This window comes from Maudiozyma barnettii, assembly GCF_903064755.1.
Source record: "Maudiozyma barnettii strain CLIB 1767 genome assembly, contig: KABA2_07, whole genome shotgun sequence".
In the NCBI taxonomy this organism is placed as follows: Eukaryota; Fungi; Ascomycota; class Saccharomycetes; order Saccharomycetales; family Saccharomycetaceae; genus Maudiozyma; species Maudiozyma barnettii.
This window is the reverse complement of record NW_024545244.1, coordinates 653,577-664,541: the sequence shown is the minus strand read 5'-3', so window position 1 is coordinate 664,541 and position 10,965 is coordinate 653,577. Positions and strand designations below refer to the sequence as shown.

At 36.7% G+C, this 10,965-nt stretch overlaps 7 protein-coding genes across 7 annotated transcripts; 1 reads left to right on the top strand and 6 right to left on the bottom strand.

Annotated features, from left to right (window-relative positions):
- Positions 1–187: 187 nt before the first annotated feature.
- On the bottom strand, positions 188–2,167 carry ORC2 (origin recognition complex subunit 2; the record flags this gene model as incomplete). The annotated part of the gene is made up of 1 exon (XM_041551803.1): positions 188–2,167. The coding sequence occupies one exon, from the start codon at positions 2,165–2,167 to the stop codon at positions 188–190; it is 1,980 nt and encodes a 659-aa protein (XP_041407737.1).
- A 320-nt stretch (positions 2,168–2,487) lies between these two features.
- TRM7 (tRNA methyltransferase TRM7) lies at positions 2,488–3,441 on the bottom strand (the record flags this gene model as incomplete). The annotated part of the gene is made up of 1 exon (XM_041551802.1): positions 2,488–3,441. One exon carries the CDS (start codon positions 3,439–3,441, stop codon positions 2,488–2,490), a length of 954 nt encoding a protein of 317 aa, XP_041407736.1.
- A 294-nt stretch (positions 3,442–3,735) lies between these two features.
- Positions 3,736–4,373, bottom strand: KABA2_07S06842 (uncharacterized protein; the record flags this gene model as incomplete). The annotated part of the gene is made up of 2 exons (XM_041551801.1): positions 3,736–4,168; positions 4,306–4,373. 2 exons carry the CDS (start codon positions 4,371–4,373, stop codon positions 3,736–3,738), a joined length of 501 nt encoding a protein of 166 aa, XP_041407735.1.
- A 155-nt stretch (positions 4,374–4,528) lies between these two features.
- On the bottom strand, positions 4,529–5,038 carry KABA2_07S06820 (uncharacterized protein; the record flags this gene model as incomplete). Its single annotated transcript, XM_041551800.1, has 1 exon — positions 4,529–5,038. One exon carries the CDS (start codon positions 5,036–5,038, stop codon positions 4,529–4,531), a length of 510 nt encoding a protein of 169 aa, XP_041407734.1.
- Positions 5,039–5,122: 84 nt separating this feature from the next.
- On the bottom strand, positions 5,123–6,232 carry ECM2 (Ecm2p; the record flags this gene model as incomplete). Its single annotated transcript, XM_041551799.1, has 1 exon — positions 5,123–6,232. The coding sequence occupies one exon, from the start codon at positions 6,230–6,232 to the stop codon at positions 5,123–5,125; it is 1,110 nt and encodes a 369-aa protein (XP_041407733.1).
- A 193-nt stretch (positions 6,233–6,425) lies between these two features.
- Positions 6,426–6,938, bottom strand: KABA2_07S06776 (C2H2-type zinc finger protein; the record flags this gene model as incomplete). Its single annotated transcript, XM_041551798.1, has 1 exon — positions 6,426–6,938. One exon carries the CDS (start codon positions 6,936–6,938, stop codon positions 6,426–6,428), a length of 513 nt encoding a protein of 170 aa, XP_041407732.1.
- Positions 6,939–9,448: 2,510 nt separating this feature from the next.
- Positions 9,449–10,423, top strand: KABA2_07S06754 (opsin family protein; the record flags this gene model as incomplete). The annotated part of the gene is made up of 1 exon (XM_041551797.1): positions 9,449–10,423. One exon carries the CDS (start codon positions 9,449–9,451, stop codon positions 10,421–10,423), a length of 975 nt encoding a protein of 324 aa, XP_041407731.1.
- Positions 10,424–10,965: the final 542 nt, after the last annotated feature.

The window sequence follows — 10,965 nt, the reverse complement described above, 5'->3', positions numbered from 1 at the left end:
CCAAATGCATTTGCATATATACAAGAGTAGTGATGGTTTGACGTCTTATTAATGAATGATTAATGTATTTGGTTACAACTATTTATGTGTATGTGTACATACCTATATAGTATGTTGAGGTATAATATGTATATATGCTTGCGCGAAATAGCGCAGGGTCTATCACGGTATCAAAATTTGAACAATCTTAACTTATACTTGCTAAAGCAGTATCTAGTAATTTCTTCATTTCACCGTAACTGTATGCTACCCATATGACTTCAAACCCCTTGTTGTTCCTCTTCTTGATAAATGCCATCTTATGGTCGATGAATTCCTTCAGGATAGTTCTTAATGATACCTCATTGGAAACGATGAATTCTGATGCACACATATCGTGGAATTTTTTGAAATCAACACCTGTTGTAATTATACCACGTCTTATTGGTGCTACTTTCCCATTCATTTCAATTTCCATATTTGCCATTTGTGTCTCTAATAACAATTTGTACAGTTTCTTCGCATTAACTGTTAGGGATTCCAAAACAAACTTGGCACCCTCGGCACCCGTTGTAGATTCTTCTTTACCAAGCTTCATAACGTCTTGGAATGATGATTCGACATCACTAGCCTCATAATTCGTCACATTGTGGAATATGAAGTTATAATTTTGAGATTTTGTGGCATCCCACAACAAAGGTGCATATATATGATCAACAGATGCAATGATAGCAATTTGTTTGATGGTGGCTAATTGACCAAGGATTCGTTGGAAAATATTTTTCTTCAAACTAGGCCCATCTAAATTATGGATTACTAGTATTATCTTTACATGATTTGGTTGTGTTCTATAATATTCTGCCATCTTTTGAATGTATAACATACTGTGATTCCCCCAGTATTTAGAGTCAACTTTGACTTTTTCCTCTGGGAAAATTATATCTGTAATATCCTTAAGAATATCTCTGTAGTTACAAGTTGGGTTATAACCATTAATTGTAACGCAAGGAACACCTGTGTCATCATTATTCTTGTAATTTTTGTTTAGTCGTTTATTATCATATATTTCATACTGTTTACATTTAATAGAGACATAGTTGATGGCTAAATCTTCCATAAATGCACGTTTGGACCCAACCCCGTAGAACAGTAGAGTAAACCCACGAGACAATTCAAACCAATATTGTGGATATAATTGCTTTTGCAAAGCCTCTAATTTATCCTTTGAAGAACGTTGGAATTTTTTGTTAAATAGGTTGGTAATTGTTGCAAACTCTTCTCTAGTAACTGTAGGAGCCATAGACATAGTATTCTTCGATCTCTTTAATGACTTCCTCTGATCGAAATAACCTTCAAATGTATCCAAGAAATTACTTACTACGCTCTCGTTTTGTAACTGTTTCACATGTTGTGGAGTGTATGTATTAGGAAGACGAGTCGGTACAAAATTTTTACTCAATTTCAAATTCTTAAAGGAAACATTTTGTTTATATTCTTTTAAATTGGATAATATGACTTTTTTCAATGGTGACGTAAACGATTGTTCCATCAATATAGATGTCGCTTCCTTTGTAGGCGTATCAGGTACCATAATATCAGTCTCAGTTGATGATCCCTGATCATCGGGACTGATACTACGTTTACGACTCTTCCTTTTTCTTGTTACCACGGGGGGGCTTATTTCTAATCTCGAATGTTCCTCTTCCTTCACATGCGTGACAATTTTTTTAGGTCTTCCTCTTTTCTTTTTCACAGGAGGTTTAACATCTTCATCTTCATCTTCATCTTCACTAAGATCTTTAGGAAGTACTCTCGTATGTCTTCTAGTTCGAGTAGGCAATATATTATCAGCGCTTATCTTTAAATCGAACTCCACTTTAATTTTTTTATCTGGTGTAGTCTGGTTTGTTTCTTGATTTAAGTCTTTCGAGGACTCTTCATGGTTAGACTTAGGTTTCCTACCACGTCTTTTACCTTTGTATCCCCTCTTAGGTTCCTCTTGAGGAGTCGTTACGGGGACTTTGACCTTCTCAATCACATCCTTGCGGGGGGATTGCCTCCTTTTCCGAGACACAACACCTATTGTGACTGGTGTTCTTCCATAGTGAACGTTGGCTTGACCTCGACCTTTCTTCAAGGGCGACGACAAGATATCAGTATGTCCAATGATATCATCATCCGCAGTCATTGTTTACAATGTAGATATATTTTTAATTAGTACTGTGCTCGATTCGAAACCTTCGACATATAAGAATCCTTGAATTGAAAGGACATGCTTTCCTGTCTTTTCAAGTTGATATATCTTTGATTTGTTTTGATCGATTCCAAATCAAAACAAATGAAATTTCGGTGAAAATTTCAGAAGACTGAAAAATTTCATAAATTTCAATCAGGAGAAGAGAAACTTGGATCATATTAGAAGAACTTTATTGGTTTTATTTAGAAATTACAGAATGCTATTTATGGTTGATTGGGAACGTATGTGACGTAGGGGTCATATGTCGAAGGCTATACTGCTCTTGTCAGTTTCCCGCTTCTCTTTAACTCCAGAGCCTTCTTGTACGGAGGATTCGTTGGACTTTGTACTGGATCCAATGATAACTTATCCTTCAAATTTGACAATATTTCGTCGTCGTAATGGTATGTAGCGTCAGAATCGAAACTTTGAAGTCCCCCACACGACATGAACTTAGCAATTTCTCTTTGACCGTCCTTCCATTGTGGTAACTTATTATCATTGTCATCGGACAATGATAATTGACTCATCTTGCAACCATTGAAAAACTCTTCAATTGATTTGTTTATATCCAGTTTTGGTTCCCAATTTGATGGTGGGTTATAACCTAAACAAACAATGAAGGCCTCTAAGGATGTACCTCTTGAAGATCTTGGTTTAGCACATACGACTCTATCAAACAAATATCCCAGTTGTGAATATAACATGTCAATATCTCTACCTCTAAAGATCTTGGCAACAAACGTACCATTTTGTTTCAATATACATGTAGTCAATTGTAATGCACTCATGATCAATTGTTGTTGTACATATTCGTCCAAGTCATGTAGACCTGTAACATCTGGAGCACCATCACTACATACAAAATCAGCTTTCTCATTACCAAATATCTCTAGAATTCTTGCCAAAGTTTTCGGATGTGTAATGTCAGCCTGTAATGTAATGACGTTATCGATTGGAGACATCGGTTGCAAATCCACAGCAATCAATTTTTTGTTTTTGTTATCGACCTCTTTGGATTCAGTGAACATCTTCCTTGATAGGACTTGAGACCATGAACCTGGTGCAGCACATAGATCTACTACTTTCTTCAAATTATCTTCGTTGTCCAAGAAATGGAACTCTTCATTCAATTGCAGTAACTTGTACGCAGACCTGGCTCTGTAACCTTCTTCTTTAGCCTTTCTGTAATACAAATCTCTTTTATCTTTACTGCTCTTACCCATGGTGATAATTATTTTTGCTTACGTGTTTATATTGTAATGCTATATGTGTACAGTTCTATATATATGTGTGTGTGTTGGTTTGACTCGTTTGTTATATGAATGTGTTTTATTCCTTGCAATGAGAGAGAAACTAATCCATAAATCATCGGCCATCGAAAATTTCGATAAAAATTTTCAATTTTTGGTGAGAGACAGACAACTCTCTTAACTGAAGAAAGGTTTAAAAGAAAATAAAAGACAAGAACAGTGACAGTGTGTCTATCGTTATAGCGTAACGACAAGGGTTGTGCATGCTTAGCTGTACATACCCCAGTCTTCCTCCAACTCGGCTTTGGAAGTATCGAGTCCCTTCAACTTATCCTGTTGTTCCATAACATTATCTCTACAGACAGGGCAAGTCGTATTCAAGCCTAGCCATACTGCGATACATTGTAAATCAAACATATGTCCACAATGAGGTAATTTCACCACTAAAGGGTATTCATCGTCATGAAAGTTTTCGAAACAAATTGAACAAAGTTCGTCCTTCTTGATTGTAGTGATGGGCACCCTTGGTAATGAATCGATAAACTCTTGAGTACACCCTTCCTCAGGTTTTTGAGACAATTGTTCTTGTAAGGCATCTGGTATTAAAGAAGATAGCAAAGCGATCAATCGTGGGTCTTGCGGATTCAATTCCCCATAGAGACGACGGAACTCCGTACGTGTATCTCTTCTAGATGAATCGCTATCCAGTTGTGGACGATTCTCCGTATTATGTTCTTCTAATTCATAAATAAAAATTTGTTAGTTTACTAAAAGATGAGGGGGATGAGGTAAAGAGACGTACTTTCCACCTCTGTTGGTTTATATTCTCGAACATACCTTGATAAGTGGACATTTGTCGTCTTGTTCTTTATGTATATGTGAGCGGCTGGTACAAAAAAACTCATGTACACACTCTGAATGATATGAATTCTCGGTTCTTGTTATTGATTTTTGTTTGGCAGAGATATTCCTATATATATATATATTTATTTATATTTATATTTATATCTAAAGGTGTAGTATTGATGTTGTTGTGTGAATGTTTGATTTGTTAAATAATTTATTCATTTGTGAGGCCGCCACCGCGAGATGGCAAAGCCGTGGTGAATGTCTCTAATTCTTCCAATTCAGTCAATGATGGCGATGGTAGTTGATGGTTCCAAATCAATAGTGATACTGGCGATGGTGGTGATTCGTATGTATACGTTTTGGAAGCATTGGTGGTGGTTGGGGTGGTAGTGTCAAGCATAATAGTTTCCTCCTGTGGGAATGCTTGACTTTGATGGTGGTTAGTTTTTTTGTAGACAAACCAACTTACTCCGATTATTATTACCATTATCATACATAAAAATGGCCATAATTTGATATATATGATTACGTCCGGTTCAATGATATCTTTTTCGATATTGAGGGTGGAATCTGGGAATGTGAATTGTAATGTTTGATTTGTTGGTTGTCCATGATGATACAACGTTGCAAAGATAGAATTTTTTTGTGTCGTTTGTTTTCTACTATAGGTTCTAGCAATTTTTAAATGTAATGATAGCAAAAATGGTAAGAAACCAAACATACTGCGAGTTGATTAGTTATTATTATTTGTTATTCTTATATTTTTTCTGTTTTGGCTTGATAGGGAGGAAATAATCATAACAATCTATAATTGTAAAGACGTTACACGTTTTGTCCCTTTCTTATTATCTTTCTTCTTCTTCTTATTAATTTTTTTAGTAGTTTTTCTTTTCCTATCTGTGTCGTCATTATTATTGACGTCAGAAGTCACAGTGGGCATAACTTGAGATTCCGAGACAATCAATTTCCTTAAACTACGAGCTAATTTCAAAGATTGTTCTTTAGTGGCACCAAACGAACCTGTAGAAAATCCAGATTCCCATGGCACAACAAATATCTTAAATCTATCCACCATTAACACACCCCTCATTAAACCTGTTTCTTGTATAATGTAGTTGTTTCCCGGTGTTGTCGTAAGCACCCGTACAAACTTATCTGCCAACGATTGATTTGCAAATTTTATTCCACCAGCATTTGCTCTATGGTTCACAATGATACTGTTAGAGTCCCTATCGCACCATGTGTTGGTTCCGACCACCGACGTTACTGAGTCTTTAATCTTCCATTCAGGAATCGATGAATCGATATTGTATAAGAAGAACGACATGTAGTGAGTACCTTGCAATGTACGTGTCAGTGGTAAGTGTGCAAGGACAGGTTTGATATCGATTTCGAAATCTTTGTCTAGACCAGTTTTTATCTTGTTGCTTGATTGTATATCTTTCTCCAAAGTAGCAATGGATTGTTCCAAACCTTGAGACAATAAAGTGTCTAATGCCTTTGAATCAGAGGTGATTTGTGCGCCTCCTAGTTTTCCCTTTTGTAATGCCAGATATCTTTTCATCATCACATTCGTTGCCTCAGGAGTCATCATGGATCCTTGCAATTGTTGACCATCTTGATTTTGTAAATATGAAACCAATTTATCTCTTACCGTTAGGGAGACATGCCATGTCATGTCCAGCACACAACATTGGCATGCGTTTCTTTGTTTCGCACACTTGTAACAGATCGTAGTCTTTTGAATGGTTCGTGAATGAGGATTCCGGAAATGGTACAACGTTGAAGGCAATGTGCATATCTTACATTGTATACCGTTTGGAACTTTATTTATGGTGATCTGTGGTTGTGTGTCTGTGGTGTCGCCACTGTCAGCTAGACAACTGTTACAAATGATGGGTTCCTCTGTACTCATTGTGTGTGTGTGTCTGCTCGATCTTGTTAACTTTTCAGTGTTTGTAATGGGGAAACCTCATCGCCAGAAAAAAAATATGAAAGCCTTAAATAATTTTTCACTTAGGAAATAATAATATAAATTTTTAAAAGAGGAATATATAATATAGTAGCAGTATATAAAAGTGTATAGAGGGGGATAAAGAGGGAGAGGCTCACTTACGAGACTTCTTTCTTAGATGTGTTCTATAATGCTGAATACAATTGTCGTGTCTGCTAAACTTCTGGCCACATCCATCATGTGGACAGGTATGATTCTTCTCGCCCGTGTGAATTCTGTTATGTCTTGATAAATGGCCTGCTGTTGTGAAGGCCATTGTACAGGTCTTGCAAACATGGCGACGACGACGCTTCGTACTGATAGCAGTTGGTACGTTGTGAGCGGGTGTAGCAGTAGGAGATGGGGGCATGTAGTGATTAACCGCTTGTTGTTGAGTAGGTTTCAACATCATTGGAATCATAAGGTCTTGTTTAGAAGAGCGAGGAGAACCGCCAGCGGATAAAGGAGGAGAAGGAGGTGTTTGATGGATGGTGGTTACAGTAGGTGTAGCAGTAGTATTACCGAATGTGAACCGGTCTAGTTTCCCTTTACAGGCGACATCTATATCGACAGGATCGAAGTTTAATTGTGGTAATAATGTATGGAATTTATTTTGTAAATCAGACATAGTTAGAACGGTAAACAGGGCGTGTAGATAGATATGTATATAGTACAAAATGAGGCAAATCGATTTTGAAATCAAAGAGAAAATTATATTGTAAATAAATAAATAAATAAATAAGAGGGTAGTGAAATAAGTTGTTAGAAGGAAAGCAGATAATAAACAAAGATAAGTTTATATATGTTTTATATAATAGGAATAGTAATAAGCTCGTTCTTTCCCAAAGAGTATAAGAATTAATATTTGAAACTGGATAGTAGAAGGTAACTGTTGAGAATAAGAATAACGAATAAACGGCGTAAGAAAGATACGTGAAATAACTAACTCAACGCAAGGGATCGTATGTAAGATATATGGATACTGTCAGGTTCCTTTCTTTTAAACGATCCATAAAATATATTGTAAATAAGTTAATTGGTCCTGCCTTGTATTCTCTCCATGTAAGAATGAACAAAGAATTATTTTTGTTGCCCTTTTTAAATTTTACATTACGTGGTACGCCAAGCAAACGATCTTTCTATCTATCTCTTTTGTCTCGTCGTTCTTCTTTCTAGCACTTCATTTTGCCCTGAATGGGTTTAGAAATAATGAATTATTTGAACGAAGATATATAACGAAGAAAGTAGCAGAGGGGGATGTACATATGTATGTATGTATGTGTACCTTGTTTTCTATTTTCATTCAAGCAAGACAAATGTGACTACTACTGCAAAGTAATTATTAATAGTAAAAGTAGTACGAAAATGGATTATTTTATTTATCATTTTTGTTGATTACGTGATTGAGATGGACAGATAAACGGTGAGAAGGCAACCAGGGTACTAATAATGATCAAGATCTTTATTTTAAGGAACGACTTGACTTACTGACAGGCAGATTGTCGTTTAGTTGTCTGCCACTACTGCTACTTTATGAAGAAGAAGGGTGTTTGCGTAAGCAACGAGCTAATTATCAATGTCTCTCTCTCTCTCATTCTTTGCTTGTTCCGTGTATATATACGGTTCGTTTAGATGTTGTACGTTTGGCTGTTGGTTGTGTTGGATGTTGTCATGCAGGTCTCTCCTCGGTTGGAACTGCAAATGTGGACAAATTGTCGTCGTTTAGAGAACCGTTTTTGCTGTTCTGTGTTGCGAGAGAGAGCGAAAGACACAGAATTCCGTAGTGGTGGGCAGCGGGTGTGTGGGTGTGCACGCACATGCGGACAGTTGTGCGGGTGGGATGGTGGCTGAGCCCTGACAGATTTCCCAAGGGCGAGGAAGTGGCGTACGTGCTGTGCTGGGCGGCCGCACCATCAGTTAATGCGTTTGCTCGTTTGTTTGTGTTGTTATACGAGCGCAAGAAACCAGATGTGGTGGTGGTCACGTGCAGGGTCACGTGCAGTGCAACGGTGTGGGATGTCACGTGCTGGTCACATGACAGGGACTGTTCTGTGATTGGGCGATGTCTCTCGTCTGCCGCGTTTATTTTTTCGGTTTCTTGAGATTCCCGGAGAATTTCTATGTTTGGTTTTTCGTCATCGCGATGAATATGCCGAAGTTACGCATTACTTAATTTGGCCACGATGACTCTCTCTCTTTCGTAAGTCAAATGAACTATTTCATTTTATTTCATTTGATAATGATGCATACGCTGGACTCGGCGTTTTCTCTTCGAAGGGGGGTTGTTAGGAGTGATTGGTACTTCTTGGTATGTTGCGCTCTGCATCTGTCTTTCCCTGCATTGCATGCTGCAGTACCTCGGGTTGATCATCTCTGCCAGTAGTTGAATCACCCTTCTATGTCCCTCTCACTATATGCTTGATTTACTATTACTCTGCCCCCGTTAAGCCCGTCAAATATATAATTTTTACTTGCTTTTAGTTTGAAGTAAGCTAAGGGTTTTCTTATTATTGCCGTATATCTCCTTGTCCCCCCACGTTACTGATGCTCTAATGAGTCGTTTTTGCTGTTGTTGTTAATAGTGAACTACATTGCATTTTACTATATATATATATTTTGATTATATTTTAATTATATTCCCCCCCCTTCCTTACTCAGTAAGTCAGTGTCGTTTTTGTTTCATAACATATTTATATTATTATAACATTCCAGCCTATTATATTCGCTCCGGGGTATGGGCCCTTTTTTATGCAATTGGGTGTTTGTTTATTGTTATATCCAATGTAGTGTGTAAGCTACAGCTGCATAAAGCTTGTTTATTTGTTTGTTTGTTTGTTTGTCTTATTCAATAATCCTACTCTTTTAGGTAATCTTAGCATTATTAACTGTTCATTCGACAGAAACGTTTTGTCTCCCCCTGTGCATTGCTCTCTCCAGACAACTACTTCAATTCATTTTAAAGAAAGGGAAAAAAATATTTAGGTATATAAACTGAATGGATTCAGAACAATTTAATTACTTTTCTTGTTCTGTCCATACTTCTTTCTAATTTATTATTATTTCTACACAACTGCAACATCAAATTATTAATTAATTTTCATTTAACTAATAATAACAACAACATCAACATCAGCAATTATGTCTGAATACTTAGATTTAATCAAAAGAGGTGGTAACGAAGCCTTGAAAATCAACGGTCCTGCCTTGGCAGATTTCCATATCACCGACAGAGGCTCCGATTGGTTATTCACCGTCTTCTGTCTATATACACTAGCTTGTATCATTGCCATCCTACTAATGTTTAGAAAACCAGCTAACGAAAGATTCGTTTACTACACCATCATTATCCCTTACGCTTGTATGGCCGTCAACTACTTCACTATGGCCTCTAATTTGGGTTGGGCCCCAGTCGTCGCCCTTTACAACCGTAACAGAGTCTCCACTCAAAAGACTCATCTAGGTACTAGACAAATCTACTACTCAAGATTGATCGGTTGGTTCTTAGCCATGCCATGGCCTGTCATCCAATTGTCCCTGATGGGTAAGACCCCAATCTGGCACATCATCTTCAACTGTTTCTTCACCGAATTGTTCGTCATCGGTTACTTGGTCGCTTGTGTTGTCCACTCCACTTATAAATGGGGTTACTACACCTTCGGTACTGCTGCTATCATTGTCACGTTGATCTCCTTGATGACTACCACTAAGAACTTGACTAAGAGACTAGGCGAAGACGTCACCAAGATTTTCACCTTGATGTTCGGTTTGAACGCCTTCTTATGGTTGATTTATCCAATTTGTTTCGCTCTATCTGAAGGTGGTAACGTTATCGTCCCAGATTCTGAACATATCTTCTACGGTATCATCGATTTGATCTACTTAGGTGTCCTACCAGCCGTCTGGTTAGTATTGGTGCAATACGTCGGTCTAGAAAAGATGGGCTTGGATACTCTAGGTGCTAATGCTGAATTGGATCCATTACCATCTGTAGGTTCCACTGCTAGTGTCGCTTCTAAGAAGTCTGACTCTGATTCTGGTAACGAAGAAAAGAAAAAATTCAAGTCACCATTGAACAAGTTAAAGATCTCTAAGAAAGAAGAGGAAGACAAATAAATTAGATGAATGCATTCTAATTTTTAATTCCTGTCTACAATTACAATTCTCTTCGTCTTCTTATGTGTTCTTTCAATTGCTCTTTCCTTTCTCTTATTTTGATAATATAACAACAGAGAAAGAGAGTAACCTTTTAAAAAAATTATATTCTTTTGACAAGAAAAACGTTCCATTATTTTTTAATGTTTAATATTCCTAATTACCTTTTTTTTATTTCACACACTACTAACTTATTCTTCTTCCTTAATATTATTATACCACACTTCTAATTAATTTCTAGTTTTATTATAATTCTAATTTATACCTATTCTTTTTATTTAACTTTTTGTTAGTGTTAGATCACATCACTAACTGTACCTATATATGTTTTACAAGATTTTGTGAAATCAAATATATATCTTAATATAATAATTTACTGACACATCCATTGAATTTCATGTTTTGTTAGAATTTTTATGTTTTGCGATGAGTTGCCCAACAAACTACCATCATGAGTAAAGTAAACAAAAAAACGATAGTGATTTTTCTCTGTAATAAATACA